At 50.5% G+C, this 17,927-nt stretch overlaps 4 protein-coding genes across 4 annotated transcripts; 1 reads left to right on the top strand and 3 right to left on the bottom strand.

The window, feature by feature from the left end:
* Positions 1-1,397: 1,397 nt before the first annotated feature.
* Positions 1,398-3,277, bottom strand: GT037_007678 (fad-linked oxidase-like protein; the record flags this gene model as incomplete). Its single annotated transcript, XM_038932725.1, has 4 exons — positions 1,398-1,558; positions 1,618-1,755; positions 1,817-2,874; positions 2,925-3,277. 4 exons carry the CDS (start codon positions 3,275-3,277, stop codon positions 1,398-1,400), a joined length of 1,710 nt encoding a protein of 569 aa, XP_038784226.1.
* An 884-nt stretch (positions 3,278-4,161) lies between these two features.
* GT037_007677 (glycoside hydrolase family 2 protein) lies at positions 4,162-9,869 on the bottom strand (the record flags this gene model as incomplete). The annotated part of the gene is made up of 8 exons (XM_038932724.1): positions 4,162-4,296; positions 4,349-4,567; positions 4,616-4,744; positions 4,792-6,222; positions 6,316-6,508; positions 6,781-8,165; positions 8,213-9,194; positions 9,241-9,869. The coding sequence occupies 8 exons, from the start codon at positions 9,867-9,869 to the stop codon at positions 4,162-4,164; spliced, it is 5,103 nt and encodes a 1,700-aa protein (XP_038784225.1).
* A 916-nt stretch (positions 9,870-10,785) lies between these two features.
* GT037_007676 (general substrate transporter) lies at positions 10,786-12,641 on the top strand (the record flags this gene model as incomplete). The annotated part of the gene is made up of 5 exons (XM_038932723.1): positions 10,786-10,900; positions 10,958-11,192; positions 11,247-11,502; positions 11,567-11,972; positions 12,037-12,641. 5 exons carry the CDS (start codon positions 10,786-10,788, stop codon positions 12,639-12,641), a joined length of 1,617 nt encoding a protein of 538 aa, XP_038784224.1.
* Positions 12,642-13,156: 515 nt separating this feature from the next.
* GT037_007675 (non-ribosomal peptide synthetase c-terminal) lies at positions 13,157-17,449 on the bottom strand (the record flags this gene model as incomplete). The annotated part of the gene is made up of 1 exon (XM_038932722.1): positions 13,157-17,449. One exon carries the CDS (start codon positions 17,447-17,449, stop codon positions 13,157-13,159), a length of 4,293 nt encoding a protein of 1,430 aa, XP_038784223.1.
* Positions 17,450-17,927: the final 478 nt, after the last annotated feature.

The following is a 17,927-nucleotide window of genomic DNA, read 5'->3' as shown; positions in this document are numbered from 1 at the left end:
AAGATCGGGGCGCGGCAGAACGTGCACGAGAGCAATACGCGGGGGGAAAGGGGGCAAGAGGGACGGCAAGAGGGCGCGCATGTAAGATTACCCAAGAAAGAATAATTCCATAGCAAAGCAAAACATGAGCACAGAAAGGGGACTTGGTACGGCCCTTAGTTGACACACGCGATGACGAGTAATGCATCCGTTCCACATTCACACACATGGCAACCCGCAGAAGCTCCAGAACCCTGCGTTTTTGGGCTATATACGGCACCATGCCCCTGTCTGAGCTTCGAACATTCCACCCGGAAGTCCATCGTCGTCCTGCCAGCCTATCGAGATGGGACAGCTTACGACAGCGCATGAGCAGCAGACGCGCTCAGTGGCGCGACTCAGACACGCTGCCGATCTAGTTTTCGAACGGCCGAAGCCATCCTCTTTCGTTGCCGGTCGGTCGGCCAGCCGGTCATAAGACACATAACGGCTGGGTGGTGTTGCAGTCGTCGTCGTCGCTGCTTCACAGTCCGAGAAAACAACTCGTCTCACAAGTTCAGGTCCAAGCTAGCAATGTTTTTCTTGGAACACAGCGAAAAAAAAAAGCTACTATGTATGGTCACGCAGGTGGCTTCAAGCAACATAGAAATCGAAGCAAAAAGCCTAAAAGTGCCAGGTGTTACTCTAGTGACGCAAATATGACAACTATAGAGATGATGAGCTCAGTATAGCCGTTGATTAATCGTCCATTTTTATGATTGTGTGTAAGGGAGAGAAAGCGTGCCCGAGCTGCGACGAGAATTTCAGGTGCGCGGTGCCAAGCGCTGCTGACAAAGACAGGTCCGAGCGTGATAATTTTTATCAAAACCCAACCTCCAGCTCCATCCGCTGCTCACCAACAACCTCGCGATGTACAGGTTGCGGCACGTGCTCCTACGCAGAACGATCCATGTTTGTCGTTCTTCGAGTCGTCGCACATGTACATGTTGTATGCTACTACCCCACTATTGCCTGCTCCCGGGTTCAGCTCTCTATGGCCTGGAAGCAACTTTTCTCTCTGTGGGAGACTGAAATTGGTTTTTAGCAGAGCCGTGTCTTCTCCACCCTACCCATGAACATCTCGTGGATGTGTAGGACTATAATTGGACATACATCTTTCTCCAGCTTACAAGCCGGTGTGCACTGCTGTCGTGTCGACCCGAGTCCCCGTGTGTCCACAGCATGTTGCCTATGGTTCGTACAGGTGCCAGTGCAGTGTGTTGAGGCCATGAGAGGTAGTAGCTCGAGCCCGAGGCATCATCACAGAGACAGGTATGCAGAACGAGAGATCAAGCCAGCTACCTCAATTCGGTCAATGCATTCAATAATACATAAGCACGTTGCTGCGCTTGCAGCTCAAGTGTCAGGGACACCGCAGCTCATAGATGCGCCTTCGAAACCTCATCATCTCGGAATCGCTTTGGCCAAATTCCTTGCTTTCCTGGCGACAGTATACCATTAGGATCAACAGCGTCTTTGATTGTCTCAACAAATCTTCGATACGCATGGTCATTGAAATCGTACAGCGAAGCGACCCGATCTGAATCAAAATTAGTGGCTGTAGACAGGCACTCATGCTCCGAGAAAATCAATGCTTACCCATGGTGTTCACATGGCTACGATACTTGCTGTACCCTCTTTTCTTTCCCGCTTCAAACAAGTTGTCAAAGATATTCTGTACGGCTTTCCGGTGCGTCGCGTTCGTCTTGTCAAAGGTAAACATGTTGACGAAGATGACTATATACATACATCAACATCAGTATGTATCGTCACCCATCATTTGACAGTAAGGACTTACCATGTCGCTCGTGCATGAAGAAGTCGCAGAACAAATCAAAGTTGTCAGCTTCGCAGATCTTCTTCGCTGTCTTGACCCAGCTCAGGATCTCCTTGCCTTTGGAAGGAATGATGGGACTGTAGTCGTAATGCGCGCCGATACCGCCCCCAGATTTGGGCAGGCGGAACTTCACCATGGGAAGCGACCAGAGAGTCGGTATACCAACGAAGAAGCCACCGTCCATTTCGGGAACGGATGCAGGATCCAACGTCTCTCCATCCGGCGCAGAGAATATCTTACCCATCAACCGACCTTTCGGCGCTTTCTTCTCGATGATCTTCTTCAACTGATCGAAATGCGCTTGCACAACATCTCTCGCGCCATATAAACCAAACTTGGCATTCCAGTAGCCCAGATCGAACTGCTTCTGTAGCTCTTTCACTCTCCAATCTGGTATTGAAGTATTGTGCGGCCAAAACTCTTCTCGTGGACCCATCATGCCTAGCCATTCCGTTACGTTCGATACGTAGACTGTGTTTGGAAGCAGGCCGTCACGTCGCAGTGGCCCAAATACATCGACAATCGTCTCCACGTCGTCGAAGTCAGGCATATCAAATGAGCAGGACATGAAGGCCTGGGGTGCGGGTGTAAGCCAGATGCCGAGTTTAGTTACGATACCAAGGTTGGACTGCAGGAACAAGCCCTCGATGCTAGGTCCAAATGTGAACTTTGAGAGATGCGCAGACGGTGAGTTGGAAACGGCGAATTGTCCTGTTCGTACGAGCTCACCGTTCGCCAGCATAGCTTCGACCCCACAAATATGCTGATGATGTGTTGCTGTAGGCGTGAAGCCTGTGCCTCGATCAAGCGTGTTCCCAACAACGGAACCCCATCCCAAGGATGGTACCGAAGGCCAAACATTGAGCTTGTTCTTAACGCAGTAATCGTAGAGTTCGGTGAAGGTAACCCCAGGTTCGACGACAGCGTAAGCGTATTCAGCGCTTACTTCGATGATTTTGTCCATGCGATGAAGATCGAGGGCTATGGAGCCAGTCACGCGAGGAGCTGGTCCACCATATCTATCCGATTGTTAGACGATCGACTGAGATGTGTGAAGGAGTCTACTAACCCAAGGTTTTTGCCTCTTGAAAATGTCCACACTGGTATGGCGAATTCGTTCGAGATCTTCAGCACTTCTCTCAGTTCCTCTACATTCTTGGGTCGGACGGCTGCGCTGGGCATTCTACGCGTCCCCTCCGCCTCATGCAACTCATACGGGTCGATATACTCTGTCAAGGCCTCGCCTTCGTATACCTGCGCATCGCCAACAATACTTTTATATCTCTTGATTGCTGTATCGAATGCGTCTCTGTCAATACCAGGCGGTAGTACCGACTTTAGCGGAACGGTTACAGAGTCCTTGAACAGGTTGTAATGTGTTGATTGGTACTCCGGATTGATGTAAGCTGGTAATGGTGTCATTGTAAACGATGCCAGATGTGTGTTGCGAGAAGGCGAGACGTATCTCTATGACAAGCCGTTAATATATTCTGCAGGAACAGACCTCTTCGGCTAGGTGAATACATGGATGCTGGCGCTAGTTACATGTGTGTAGGCGTCTTTCCCCACATTGCGGAGAAGGACCCCACATCTACACTTCTCCAACGTTTCGGCCCTAATCCTGCCGCTACTCCTCTCAATAGCACTCTGAAGCCTTGAAGACCGGTACGTGTTCTACGATGTGTGTAATGTGTGTAATGTGAGTAATATAGGGAATGATAACGAGTGCGTTCGCACAGTCGGTGCCTTGCGTATACAGAGTGCTACATGCACGTATTGGTTGTAATAGTGGAAGTTTTCGGGTTTTGCTTTTCTGATTTTTAGGATAGTCGTGGTAGACAATTTATGGAATGCTTCATGGGCAGGTCCGTTGCAGACCAGAGGAAGACCGGCCGGGTTGACGGACCAACAGGCTGGCGATCCGCCACCTGCATGGCACAAGTGGTCAACAATGCTTAGCGTTCGTAAAGCTGCTGGCAGTGGATAGCAATTGATGAAGAACTACTCATACCATTCTGGGCATTCTAATGCTATACTTTCGAGACACGACATAGGTAGCACTGCCTGATTCTCACCACGTCAATCCTGTCTTCCTTTCCCACGTCGTCACGACACGCGTAGCCTTTAGCTCTGGAAACTTATCCCTATGCGAGAAGGCTAAGCGGCGCATGACGCGTTCGAGTAAAGCACGTCGTGTCATCTCTGAAAGTCTGGTTCTGTCGCAAAGACTATCAATCTGCAAGCAGTCGATGTTGGCGGCTCCAACTGATGCCTATCTCCACGTCAGTGCCGCTTTGTGTACCCACTCAGAAAGGAATACCCACTTCAGAAATACCTCGCGCCTGGAGAGCTTGTAAGATGCTATCCCACATCTCAGATCCACCCAGGCTGGCTATAGAGGACCAGGTGCCGAAAAGTATATTAAGGACAGCTGGAACAGACTATATGATTGAGTTAGTCTCTATTGCTAGTACGCATTGTTGGAAACCATACTGGAACAGAGTGAGCGAAAACGAAAGGCATAGCCTTCAGTTCAGGGAAGGCACTCGGCTCCGCAATGACCCACGGAATGAGTGCCGTTTCGATGTCCTTCTTGATTCTCATGAATCCATAGTGTTGTCCAGGTTTGGGGAATGCAAGAGTGATGGCATCTTGGAGCTCGGCCATTGTGCGAGTCTTGTTCATGCCTCCCAAACCACTCACAACGATACGCTGCGGTGGGTTAGCTGTAATTACGACAATTGGATGGCGGTAATCTACCTCTGCTGAAATGCGATGTTTGATATTACTCATGATCGTTTGCGTGATTCTGGTGGAATCGTTCATACATTCGGTTGCAGTCAGGCTGTCCGATCCCCATAGCAGGCTCAGTACCGGCATACCGAAGGTCTAAGAATACTTAGTACTAGAATTGGACTGATGTGACATTGACGTACACTGTCAATGTTCCCACTGCTCTGTAGATCTTGAACTCTCTGCCTTTCTGCTACCTCTACTCTGGGGAGTGGCCTGTCGAGCTCACATTCTTCCGTGGACAAATGACGAAAGGCCTTCGTTGCTTCTGCGATGTTGTTGGTCCGGGGGTTCCCTCCTGCTTTGACTGATCCTTTGGCGGTCTCGCATTTGACGAAAGCCTCCTCATAGTCGTTCTCAACATGGATTGCGCGCCCTCTCACTCTACTAGATTCACCAGGTTTTGTGTTCTTATCGATTCTAGCCTTCATACGCAAGTCGACTGGCGCTGGTGTGGCACGAGAGAGTTGCCGGTCAACGCTCGAAGCAGCAACATCTTGTCGCGTTAGCATCTCACGGTCGCCGCTGAGAAGCTTCTGTAAGCTCTCCACCCACTTCTCAAACTCATCTGGAGGCATACCATCGAGTAAAGACTGCATCTCATACCGGAGCTCTTTCCTCGATGCTTGCGACCCAAGTTTTCGTTTAGCGATAGGCAATGCGTGATAGGCAAACAGACTGCTTGTGCGTGGGAAAGCATCAGCCACATCGTCATCCGCGAGCTGTGTCCCATCAACGTTCCATTGCCACTTGGGGGAGATCTTTTTGTCCTTGTTTGTCGAGACGCGCCGTTCAGTCGGAAGTGCTGCTGAATAGAAGTCCATGTTAGCGTTTTTGGGGGTATCATCTTTCACCGGAGTGCGCCTACGCTTTGTCTTCTTAGTTCGTCTCTCGCGCTTTCTCTTTTTCTCAGATGTTGGAGACTCAACATCGGAAATGTTAATGGTGCCCATATCTTCATCACTACCGACCGTTTCTTGTAGACCCCCAATCTTAGTCAACCAATCCGTAGGGTTTTTTGAAGCTTTCGCTTTCAGTTGGAGTAGACTCGCGATCATATGCCCCAGAATATCACCTCCGAGGTCACTTCCATGGAGCCTCACACTGGCTACTATCGTAGCTTGCACCATCGTTTCGACCTTGGTCACCGTGTCAAGGTGCTCCGCAAGTAGCGATGCTACACGCTGTACCATTTCAGTACGGAAGATCTCTGTCATCTTCCGTATGTTATGCTCCGGAGCCATCTCTTCTCGCATGTGCTGCTCCAGGATTTGTGACCCAAGCTGATCTAGAACGCCTTCAGGGAAGCAAATCCGGACTAGGCCCTGTACTGCGCTTTTGAATAAATCATTATCAAGGTCTATTGCAGACGAGATGACCTTAACGCGAAACAGCCAGTCTTCTCCGGTGGAAAGGCTGGTCGATCGATTATGGTTCTGGGTTGTATACGTATCCTGGACCGATACAGCGCGTGACTGAACAGCACGTTCGGCGTGTTGGACGCGGTGCGAGGTGCTGGCGGAGGGCACACGCGCGCGTTTCGTAGCTGTACCGTGAGCTGGAGATTGCGAACTCTGTATGTCATCAGCCCTGTCGCGATGCAGTTGTAGCTGCGTCTTCGCGGCTATCCGTTTGCGACAGGCTGATGCAGTCCCATTGGCACTTACCCGTCGCTTCTTCATTCCACTCGCCATATTGTCAGTTTTGGAGAGGTTATAAGGGGAAACTGGTGGCAAATGCAGCGTGGACTTATAGATAGTGGGGTGGACTGAAAATGTGGCAGTCGCGACTGCGACAGTGGCGAAAGTGAGAGAGAGCGGACAAACGCTCGCCAGGGCAACGCGTCTTGCTTCCATCAATCTGCAACGTCGCAATTTTTTCTGTGGAACTCGGAGTGAGATTGTAAAGGCAACATCTGATATCTCAGATGCGTCGCAAACACAGTCGTAGATCTATCTCATGCCCTTTGTAAGGTGTTCCCTCAATAATTCTATGCCTTATGCGACGATACCGAGACCTATGGAGCCTGCAACACGACCTCGAATTCAAAAGGTCGGCACAGTAGACTGTACTCATCCAGCGTCCTTGGTCCACAGCTTCCGCTGCCCAGTCCATGATGTTCCGCGTCTAACCTAAGCACAACCTCCTCCCTCTTCTTCTTCCTCAGTTCATGCGGATGATCCGCGGCCGCAACATCCTTCATCCTGTAATGACTGACTTGAAAGTCGAACAGCTTCCTTTGTTCACTCTTCTGGTCCGCAAATTGAGCGAGCAGTCCTGCGCCGCTACCGTTTGTGAGGCTGAGATAACGAGTGTCTGTATGGTTTGATGATTCTTGAGGCACCTCGTAATCGACCCAGAGTTCGTCGACGCTGGATGCTGTGTACTTGCCCACAGGTTGTGAGAGCTTGCTGTCGCGGTAGGTCTCGCCGAAGCCGCGGCCAAACCATTCGACTCGTTGGAATTGCTTAGGAAGCTCCATAACGAGACCGATGCGTGGAAGGGTACGAGGTAGGTTTTCACCCTTTGGTGTACCGACAACATGCACAGACAGAGTACTGTTGGCGCTGAAAGTGTACGTAAGAACGCAGTCGACAGACCAAGAGAGAACTGGAGGTGCGACACGTTGATGCACGGTAACCTTGAGGGTCTCTGAGCCAGACTGTGACCATTCGACCTTCTGAGTCAATGGTTTCGCGTGATGCAGTTGCTTGTCTTTCCAGTCCCAACCGTCTTGTGGGATATCGTTGTCGGTAGGTGCGCGGAAGATGTCAATTTCTGGTGCCTTGGAGAGAAGCTCGGTAGAACCTTGTATCCAGGATGTGAGGCTACCATGAAGAGTGTTGAACTCCCAGATGGCTTGATCCGCCGTGATCTTGAGGGTGTTCCTGTATGGTTTCTCAACAGTGATTTGCTTGCCCGATGACTGAGGTCGCTTCAATGGCGTTGCTGGTGTGACGGATATCTGTGCTGTCGCGATCTCGAAACCTGCCTTGAGATATGGGGTAGCCTCCTTTAGCTGAAACGAGATGCTAAGTAGGATCTCCTCTCCTGAACTTTCAATCTTTGGAAGCTGTAAATCAAAGGTCTGACCAGGCGAGATACCAAAAGGAACCTCTAGGCTTCCTGATACACTTCCACTTCCAGATGCGGAAGTTGATGTGTACTGGCAGCTCAAGTGATTGAGTGTGATAAAGTCGTACCGGTTAATAAACGTAGCCTTCGAATCAGTCGATCCCAGAAGCTGCACAGGTTCGATGGCTTTCTTATACTCGATCAAGCCTGCATTGGGCGAATGGTCGGAGTTGACAAGACCGTCCATAACGAATGTTGCATCGTGAACTTCTTCACCAAAATCACCGCCATAGGCATAGAACTCCTCACCAGTTTGCTTGTCCTTGGTAAGAAGACCGTGATTCGCCCACTCCCATGCGAAACCTCCCTGAAGTGTTGGGTATTTGTAGAAAGCGTCGATGTATTCCTTGATATTACCAGGACCGTTACCCATGGCGTGGATCTAATATAGTCAGTCATAGCACTGGAGTTCGACAGAGTATACCTTACGTATTCGCAAAGAACCAGTGGCTTCTTCTTGCTCTTGTCTTCACCGAATTTGATAATCTCGTCGATTGGGGGATACATCCTGGAGTACATGTCCATAGTATCCGCGTAGATGTCTGCTTCGTAGTGGACAGGCCGGCTGTCGTCGTACTTTTTGATGTGCTCGTACATGGCCACGAAGTTACGTCCCATGAAAGCTTCATTACCGAGACTCCATATGATGACAGACGGATGCATCTGATCTCTCTTGATGAGTGCTTCTGCACGGTCCACGTACGCATGCGTCCAGGCTGGATTGTCGGTTGTCCATTCCGCGGCCTTTGACCTAGTCAGAAGCTGGCGCTCACGGAAAGGAAGGCTGCGCTCTTCTTTTGACAAAGCAGCATCGGCGATACTTTCAAAGCCGTGGCACTCTAAATCAGCTTCGTCAATCACCCAAAAGCCCATCTCGTCTGCAAGATCGTATAGTCGTGGGTCGTTGAGTTGATGGGAGGTACGGATGGCGTTGATGTTGTGACGCTTCATGATTAGAAGGTCTTCTTTCATGAATTCATATGGCACAGCACGACCAAAAGTGGGGTGGTGTTCGTGACGGTTGACCCCGCGGAAAACGACTCTCTTACCATTGATTTTGATTAAGCCGTCTTTCATCTCAACTTGTCTGAAGCCGATACGCTGGGCGATAACTTGATCACCGGTAGAGACCACGAGGTGGTACAGGTTGGGCGATTCAGCAGTCCACTTTAGAGGGTCCTTTACTTGGATGCTGAGTTCAGTTACGCCGTCACTCTTGATGTCTGCATCTGACGAAGCAATTTCTTGCTTTTTCCCATTCAGGAGTTTAGCTGTGAGCTTGCCAGATCCGGTCGCGCTGACCTTGATCTTCAATTCTGCGTCGGTGTAGGATGGATCCAAGATCGTCTGAGCAAAGACATTTTCGATGCGCGACGCCTTGGGAAAACCCACCAAGAAGACGTCACGAAATCTGTAGTTGTGAGTTTATGATTTGTCTCAAAATAGACTTTACTTACATGCCACTTAGCCACCACTGGTCTTGATCTTCAATGTAAGTTCCGTCGCAATGTTGATACACTCTGACGGCCAGGGTATTCTCGGCATTAAGATCAACAGCCGAGGTAATATCAAACTCATCTGGGTTTCTGCTGCCCTGAGAATATCCGACTTCCTTTCCGTTTACCCATACATGGAAAGCAGCATCAACGCCCTCAAACCGGAGTCGAAGTTGACCATCCTGGAGTTGTTTCGGAACCTCAAACTTACGTACGTACGACCCAGTCTCGTTCTCAGTGAAAGGAACGTTTGGAGGATCGACTGGGATGTGATAAATGACGTTCGTATACTGGGGGCCTTTGCCGAATCCCTGTAACTGCCACATGCCTGGCACAGCAATGTCGCTCCATGACGATGTGTCGAACGAAGTCGACTCAAAGCCCTCAGGAGCTTCAAAGGGTGAGAATGAATGCTGGAACTTCCACGTGCCGGAGAGGCTATGTGTCGTAGATTTGTTCACATCGGAACCAAGTGCGTCAGCCTCGGACTTGTAGTTGTGGAAGTATGCGCGTGCAGGCAGCGTATTCTTGTGAAGGATGTCAAGATTGTTCCAGTCCGGAACGCTTGCTGGGTGTTGACCTGAAGCCATGATGGATGAGTTGAAAGTTGATGGTACTCTCACAAACCTCTGCTCTACGTTCTTCTTGTCTGATACAGTCGTTGTAGCCCCACTATACGGCCGTACACAACGCGACTTTGACCCATCAGGAAACCCATCCGGTCACACATGGTGAAAGCCAAGGGAACCGGGCATCTGCCCCTCTGGTGACATGAACTAGAAAACGTGACGGCAATTGACGGCGCGTGTTGCATGTGGAAGCGTGCATCGGGGGTTGGATGGTCCGGGCGCGAGCGGGGGCCCCTGCCAGATCAACAAGGCAGCTTCTGCATTCGGCTGCCTCCTTCTCCACGAATCCATCCCCAGACCCCGCTGCCCAGCCGTACTACACCATATCCACCCTCGCCTGGTTCTTTACGATTCACTGGCAACCCGACCGGCTCATTTCTTGATTCATCTGCATCGTAAAGACTTCACGCGTGGCGCTCTAGAACTGGTATGCTTTTGGAAGCCCGTCCGTTTGCCGAACTGCTTCTGGGCCTGGATCCGCTTTATTAGAAGGGCCTATTACTTGGCTATAGCGCCTTCGAGGCATAGTGAGCTTGGAAGTTAAAAAATTTCCCAGTCACTCCACTGTCACTCCGACCCTAAAGCGGTGCTATTACCGCTCATTAAGCATACTTGGCTAACGGCGTGGCGCCCTGAACGCCGCATCACTGCATCCAGAGCAAACCATGCATCGGGTCAGGCAAGCATGGTAGGAGCCTCGGAGCCATGGGGTTGCAAGCGCGAATTGTTTTGCGGAGAAGCCTGTACAGTATAAAAAGACCCAGTATTCCGGAATCCTTGAGCATCTTTGCACATTGGCCATCGAGTGGAGAGCAGTTCCATTTTTTCCCTCCACAATTCCAGATCTTCTCCAGTCTTTGCCGGCTGCATATTCAAGATGGCGGAGAAGAAAGATGAGATGGGCGCTGTTACGCACCAACTCAGCCAGGTCGACGATGACATGAACAAGCATGCGAACGTCAAGGAGGCTAACGTAGCCTCAGTAGCTCTAAGTAAGTTTCATTTTGAAGCCTCAGTGAATGGTAAGAGTCAATACTGATAGCGTGTAGCCGCTGCCATGGAGGCAGAAAAGCCGAAGCTGTGGTCTCGAGGCATGATCCAGCTCTACATGATCATGGGCATTGGCTACCTTGTCTCTACGCTCAACGGTTTCGACAGCTCTCTCATGGGATCCATCAACGCGATGAAAGCCTACCAAAACACGTTTGGTTTGACTGGTGAAGGATCCAGCACTGGTATCATCTTCATCATCTACAATCTAGGCCAAATTGCCGCTTTTCCATTGTAAGTAGGCGTCAGACGTAGGTACCAGTTTTTCTTGCGACTAACGTTGTTTAGCTGTGGATTTCTTGCTGATGGATATGGTCGCCGGGTCTGCATCGCCGTGGGCTGCGCGCTAGTGCTCGTTGGAACCGCCGTTCAAGCTACAGCCAACGAGATGGGTCACTTCATTGCTGGTCGCTTCCTCCTCGGGTTTGGCGCGTCCATCGCCTCTGCTGCTGGTCCTGCCTACACCGTTGAGCTCGCGCACCCTGCCTATCGTGGAACCATGGCTGGAATGTACAACAACTTCTGGTGGGTTGGCAATATTCTGGTAAGTTGTGCTTGTACGAGATGCATGTGAGACATCTACTAACTTCGTCTCTTCACAACACTAGGCAGGTTGGACGACGTACGGTACAAATCTTCACATGGGCAACTCTTCATGGGCATGGAGAATCCCCACCATTGTCCAGTGCATTCTCCCTACTATCGTTATGGTCTTGATCATGTTTTTCCCAGAAACGCCTCGTTGGCTCTTGGCGCATGACCGCAGAGAGGAAGCCATCGCTATCATGGCAAAATACCACGGAAACGGCAATCCCAACTCTCCTATCGTACAGCTTCAGCTACACGAGATCACCGAGGATTTTGCTGCCACTCGCAACGACAACCCCTGGTGGGACTTCCGTGAGCTTGGCAATACCAAGGCAGCACGTTACCGATTGGCCATGGTCATTGCAATGGCTTTCTTCGGCCAATGGAGTGGTAACAACGTTGTCAGCTATTTCATGCCCGCAATGGGTAAGTTGTGCCTATACGAAATGCATGTGAGACATACACTGACTTCGTATTTTCAAATCTGCAGTCAAGAATGCCGGCATCACAGATCCTAACAAGCAATTGCTCATCAACGCGATTAACCCAATTTTCTCGATGATTGCTGCCATCTACGGTGCCACTCTGCTCGACAAACTTGGTCGCCGAAAGATGCTTATGGGCGGTCTCTGGGGTGGTCTCTTCGCCTACGTTCTCCTCACAGCCTTCACTGCTACCGCGACCAAGGACAACAACCTTGCCTACGGCACCATCGTCTCCATTTACCTCTTCGGCATCTTTTTCGCCTGGGGTTGGACCCCCCTACAAACCCTATATGCCGTTGAATGCTTAGAGAACCGTACTCGCGCAAAGGGATCTGGTCTCAACTTCCTGTTCCTCAACGTCGCTATGGTGGTCAACACCTACGGTATCTCAGTAGGAATTGAGAAGATCGGATGGAAGCTTTACCTCGTTTACATTGCATGGATTTGCATCGAGATTGCCCTTATCTTCTTCTTCTTCGTTGAGACTGCAGGCAAGACTCTCGAGGAGCTTAAGGAGATCTTTGAGGCGCCCAATCCAAGGAAAGCTAGTTTGAAAAGGGCAAAGGTAGAGATCGATGATAGTGGAAACATCCACAATGTTCACGAGTGATGTACGATAGGGGACATTGGATGTAGTACGATGATTCATGGCAGGATGAAGCTTTACGCGAATGCAACGAAGTTTAATGTGTTGTTCCTGATCGAAACGCGTCAGCTGTCTCTATTGTCTCGCGCTAAATCTTCTAACGATCTTATAGTTATTCCCTTCAACTGCAAGAAGCTGTTTCACTTAGCTGTTGCTATGCAAACTACTCGTACCTTCACTTGAGCCCCTACCGGAGAAAAGTCCCGAAAATAACAGGGTGAAGTTGCGGGAGCGAGAGCTGAAGTTGACACACATATTGGTTGAGGGTGGTGCCCTCAGGATCTAGTTGTTCTTGCAGTACTTCTTGTCTACAACAATGTATCTGACTGTATAGATACAACATATATTACAGAAGTTATGAGTAGCAGGATATTCTCTTCGGAGTTATTGTAGCATTTCGAAACAAAGTAGATGATAAGAAAGTGCGAATGTGTAACCAGGAGCAAGTGCAGGAAAGAAACATGAGAATAGACGAAATTTCAAAGCACCGGCAAGGGAACATCACCACTCGAATGGACTTCGCTGTCGAAACCGCCCCTCTTTGCTCGCGGTACAACTGGTGCACCCTCCCATGCAGTTCCTTCAGGCAAAACCTCCCCTTTCATAAGCAGTGACAAACTCCCAAGTTGTGCCTCATCTTCAACCTTACTCCCTGGTAAACAGATTGAGTACGTTTTGAGACAGGCGCGGCGACCAATAGATACGTTACCGACCTTCATGACGCGATCTTCGAAGAGATGAGTCTGCGCACCGCAGGTTGTGTTGATGATACACTCGTCTCCTAAAGTGACACAGTCGTATTCTGTGATGTCGCTGGAGAGAAGTGTCACCCTTGAGCCGACAGAAGCGCCCATAAGGCGGAAACACATGGCTAGATAAGGAGTACCGACTAAGTGGGCCGCCAACAGTGGCTCGGTGAGCGTTTCCCAGGTACTCGTCACCGCTTCGCTGAGCCATACGTTGAGACTCCAAAGAGGCCATTCAGCTGGTTTGTACCGTCCGATGAGGATCCATTTGATCGAAGCTGTGAATGTCAACGCAGGTAGGGCGAACAAGAAGAGATAGAAGAGTGGTAGCATGAGTAAGGTGCGAACCGCGCCAATCTTGTGGTAGCCGTCGTGGGCAACCTGCAGTGAAAATCCGAGACCGAAGATCATAATGGCGCGTGGTAGGACAATGCGAAGGCCTTCGATAAGAAGTCGAGCAGCGATCCGGCCTGCAGATGGTCGGAAAAGTAGACTGTCTTCGTGGCCTTCCGCCCGTTGACGATTGGGCATCAAGACTGGTGGAGATCCAAAGCATGAACTATTGCTTGCCATCGGGGTGTCTGCAGGCGGCGCTATGGATAGCACACCGAGCAAAGTTCCAGACGCTAGTGTAGTGCCTTGAGGAAGCACAGATGCATTGCCAGCGAAAGCACGAGACTCGAGCTTTGTCTTCTTGAGAGTCACCTGATTTCTCCTCACCACATCCTCTCCCATGACTACTGCGTCTGCAACGAAGCTTTCCTCACCAATTTCCAGAAGCTCGAAGGGGATGTTACGTGCAGTCGAGATCTCAGCACGTTTGCCAATTTTTGTTCCCAGTGCCCGGAGGAATGGAACAATGTAAAGAGTAGCGAAGACAGGGTGGAGCACGTCCAAGGCAAGGTCCATCAATCTATCAACGAACCACTTCCGAAGATAAAACATGCTGTAGATACTGTATGTACCTTCCTTCAGACGGCCTAGGAACAGATGGCGGTAGACCAGCAGCTGAGCGAAAACCAAGATTTGATACGCAAAAGCGATTGGAACCGACAGAATCGCAACTTGCTGCCATCCACTGATAGATCGAATGTCGAGGACGTCGAAGAGTAACAAACCTGGTATCTGCGGCAGGAAGTACAAGAGAGGCAATACCAGGAATGCGACGAATGAATTACCAAATAGCATGGCTGCTGCCCGAGCTCTTGATGGCCTGGTGTCTTTGGGCTTTGGTGAGCTGTCATCTTTCACAACCCTGTCAAGACGTGCTGGCGATCCATGGAAGCGATGAAAGCTGGGTACGTTCATACCAGAGGGTACAAGCGAAAGTGGCGCGACTTCTGCCTCTTCACCAATAGTTGCGCCACCCTCGACGACACAGCGTGACCCGATCACTGCACCATTTGCAATGACGATACGCTTGAGAATCAAACGGCCTCTCTCAACCACGGAGACGTCTAGAGAAACCTCCCCTCCGACAACCACGTCGTCACCAATCTCAATCAGATCAAAACATGGACCAATCTGCAGTGCGCCGAGATGGCAAAATCGCCCGACTTTCGATCCCATTGCTCGTAAGAAGAAGGGGTATAGTCCAGAGTCTGCAATCAACTTTGGGTTTGCCATTGATGTCATACGGTCGACCAGCCACCAGCGGAAGTAGTACATTCCGTAGAGAGGATACTCGCCGGGGATCGCCCTTCCGAGAATCAACCATTTGCTTGCAAGAGCCACAATGGTAAGAGCGGGGGGAATCACCACGAAAACGCCATAGGCTGTCAAGATAGCGAACCCGATTCGGCCTGCAATTGCATGGAAGTCGAAGAGTAGATAGGGAACCAGAATCTCGATGGATTGTAAGAAGAAGACGAGGAGTAGTGGTAAGATCTGAGCCATGCCACAGAGCACGAACTTTGTCTGGGAAACGGGTAGGTATTCTCCAGTCCATGACCCAGTACCCTCATCGTCGTAGAGCGAGTCGTCTTCCTCGATATTAATGCAAGGACTCTTTCCTTGTGATGAGGTTTCGAACCGAAACGCAATGTTGGCTGGAGTCCTTGCTTCGTAGATGTCTGCAAGTCCTATCGAAGCAAAAGGATAAGACTTATCGTTGCCAAGTTGTGCCTGTCGTAGTCGTGAAACCAAGATTGCTGCTATCAGCGAATGACCACCAAGTTCGTTGAATATGTCGCTGTCAGGCTTCACATTCACTTGCGGAAACAACGGCGACAAAGTATCTAGCATCAAGCCCAGAATCCCATCCGCTGGAAAGCTCGAGTTCAATGAATCGATTTCGTTTTCGCCGTGACAACTCGGCCGCGCAACTGCTCTTTCAGCATGTATCCCTGCAGAAACATCTTGCAAAGCTTTTGCGTTTATCTTGCCACTCGGAAGCCGAGGCATCTCGTGCGCCTGTAGAGAAAATATTTCCTCTGGGCGCATGTAGGATGGCAGGCTATTGAATGCACTCTGGCTGATGGAGGCGGTATCAAGGACAACCCCTTCTCCGAGAACAACAAAGGCTTCTAGACGGGCAGACTCTGAGTTGGCGTTGGCCAATATCACAGCTGCAGCCTTTACGTCCGGTACGCCGTAGAGTCGCGACTCGATCTCGCCAAGTTCGATACGGAAACCGCGGTGCTTAACTTGCGTGTCAATGCGACCAAGAAACACTATCTTTCCATCCGCCTGTAGCTTTACGAGGTCCCCGGTGCGATACAGTCTCTCTTCACCACCAGGTCTCAAAGGATGAGCGATGAACTTTTGTGACGTCAAGTCAGGGCGTCCAACGTAGCCAAGGCCAACACAGGGCCCTCCAATGGCGAGCTCTCCCTCAACACCTTCACGCCATTCGACAGGCTCAAGGGTAGTTGATAAGTCGTCTTGTGAGACAGGAAGCAGACAGGCATGATATCCAGGTAGCGGTTTGCCAATAGTGACATGTATATCAGGCTGAAGTTCGTCCCAAGTCGCTGTGACGGTGGTCTCAGTAGGACCGTATGTGTTGATGATTCGAAGGCCAGGTCTTGCGAGACGGCTCACCAGTGCAGGCGGGCAAGCTTCACCACCGAGATTGATCAACCGAACGGATGATGGAAGAAGAGAGTCACCATCGTCTGTTCGCGCGATGTTCATGATGCCGATCAGAGTCGGAACGGCGTTGACAAGAGTGACACCACGGCTTGCCCATACCAAAGGCAAAGCTGGCACATCTCTGCATTCCGCTCGAGTACCTATAGCAAGATGACCTCCACCTGCGATAGTGACCCACATCTCTTCAACAAACATGTCAAACGCCGGACTGAAACCATTCCAGACGATGTCTTGCGGACTCGTTTCCAAGACCTTCTGCTCGCTCAAAGAGAACATCAAGGCAGCAGAATGAGGTATAGCAATTCCTTTCGGTGTTCCTGTAGTTCCAGAGGTATATATAAGGTAGGCAGCATCGTGGGGTCGGGGACCAGGTAGTGGCGTATGTGTGGAAGCGTTAAAGTCATGTAGGTATTGCGCTTCAGTACTCAATTGAGAGAATGTGCGACATTGTAGGGCCGGCATGGCAGAGCTCAATCTCGCTATGGTAACTCGGTCACACACCTCCTGGACCTGGTCAGCATGTGCTGCATCACTGATGATCAGAGATACTGAAGCATCGAGCACGCAGATGGCAGCGCGCTCAGCTGGGACGTCTGGATCCAGGGGAAGCCATGTGGCGCCAGAGTAGGTTGTGGCAAGAATAGCGAGAATGAGCTCGAGTCCTTTCTCTAGCCAAACGGCCACTGTTGGCACGCTATCGTCTTTGCCATGTCGAGTGGCAGCTGCGATGCATCTTGCCAACGACGCTGCTTTAGCATCCACTTCGGCATAAGTGATTGTGTGAAGTCCGTGTTCAGTCTGTACGGAGTATGCAATGTTATCGGGCTGTGTCTCCGCCGTGTGATGAAACAATTGTGGTAAGGTAGTGACTGATGCTGGTGCGATTGGTTCTGCGTCAAGAGGTGCATCTCCAATCAGGATTTTGGAGTCCATGTCTGAGCCTCGATGTAACGAGTGGTTTAGTGTTGGGGATCGCGGCTCGTGGTCATATCCTTTTCAATCGGTTGCTTGGATGATCCGAGTAAGTGAGTGTCGAGAAAGAATAGTAGAGGCCAAAATCGAAAAGAGAAAAAGGGCGAGGAACAAAGAGGAAAGGGCGACGAAAGAAGCGGAAATGGGAGGTCTCTCGTATCATCCAGTCTGTGACCATTCACTTTTAGTATCATTTTCGTAATGAGGCATTTTGACCCCTTTGCCCCGGATTTACAACCTGCTCAAAATAGTATGCGTCAAAGCAACCGTAAGACCAGACCCGGCTAGACCTGTCTCCCTTGAAAGTGTCAAGGAGGTGAGTGGCTTACAGCAAATCATGGCCGCGCGGCGGTGTCGTGGCGTGTCGTGTCCCTGCGCCACACGTCGGAGGACTGGCGCTGAACTGTCACTTCTTCCGGTATAGATCTTAGGCGCTTGT

Source organism: Alternaria burnsii, assembly GCF_013036055.1.
Source record: "Alternaria burnsii strain CBS107.38 chromosome Unknown 693, whole genome shotgun sequence".
Taxonomy (NCBI): Eukaryota; Fungi; Ascomycota; class Dothideomycetes; order Pleosporales; family Pleosporaceae; genus Alternaria; species Alternaria burnsii.
This window is presented reverse-complemented; position numbering and strand designations above follow the sequence as displayed.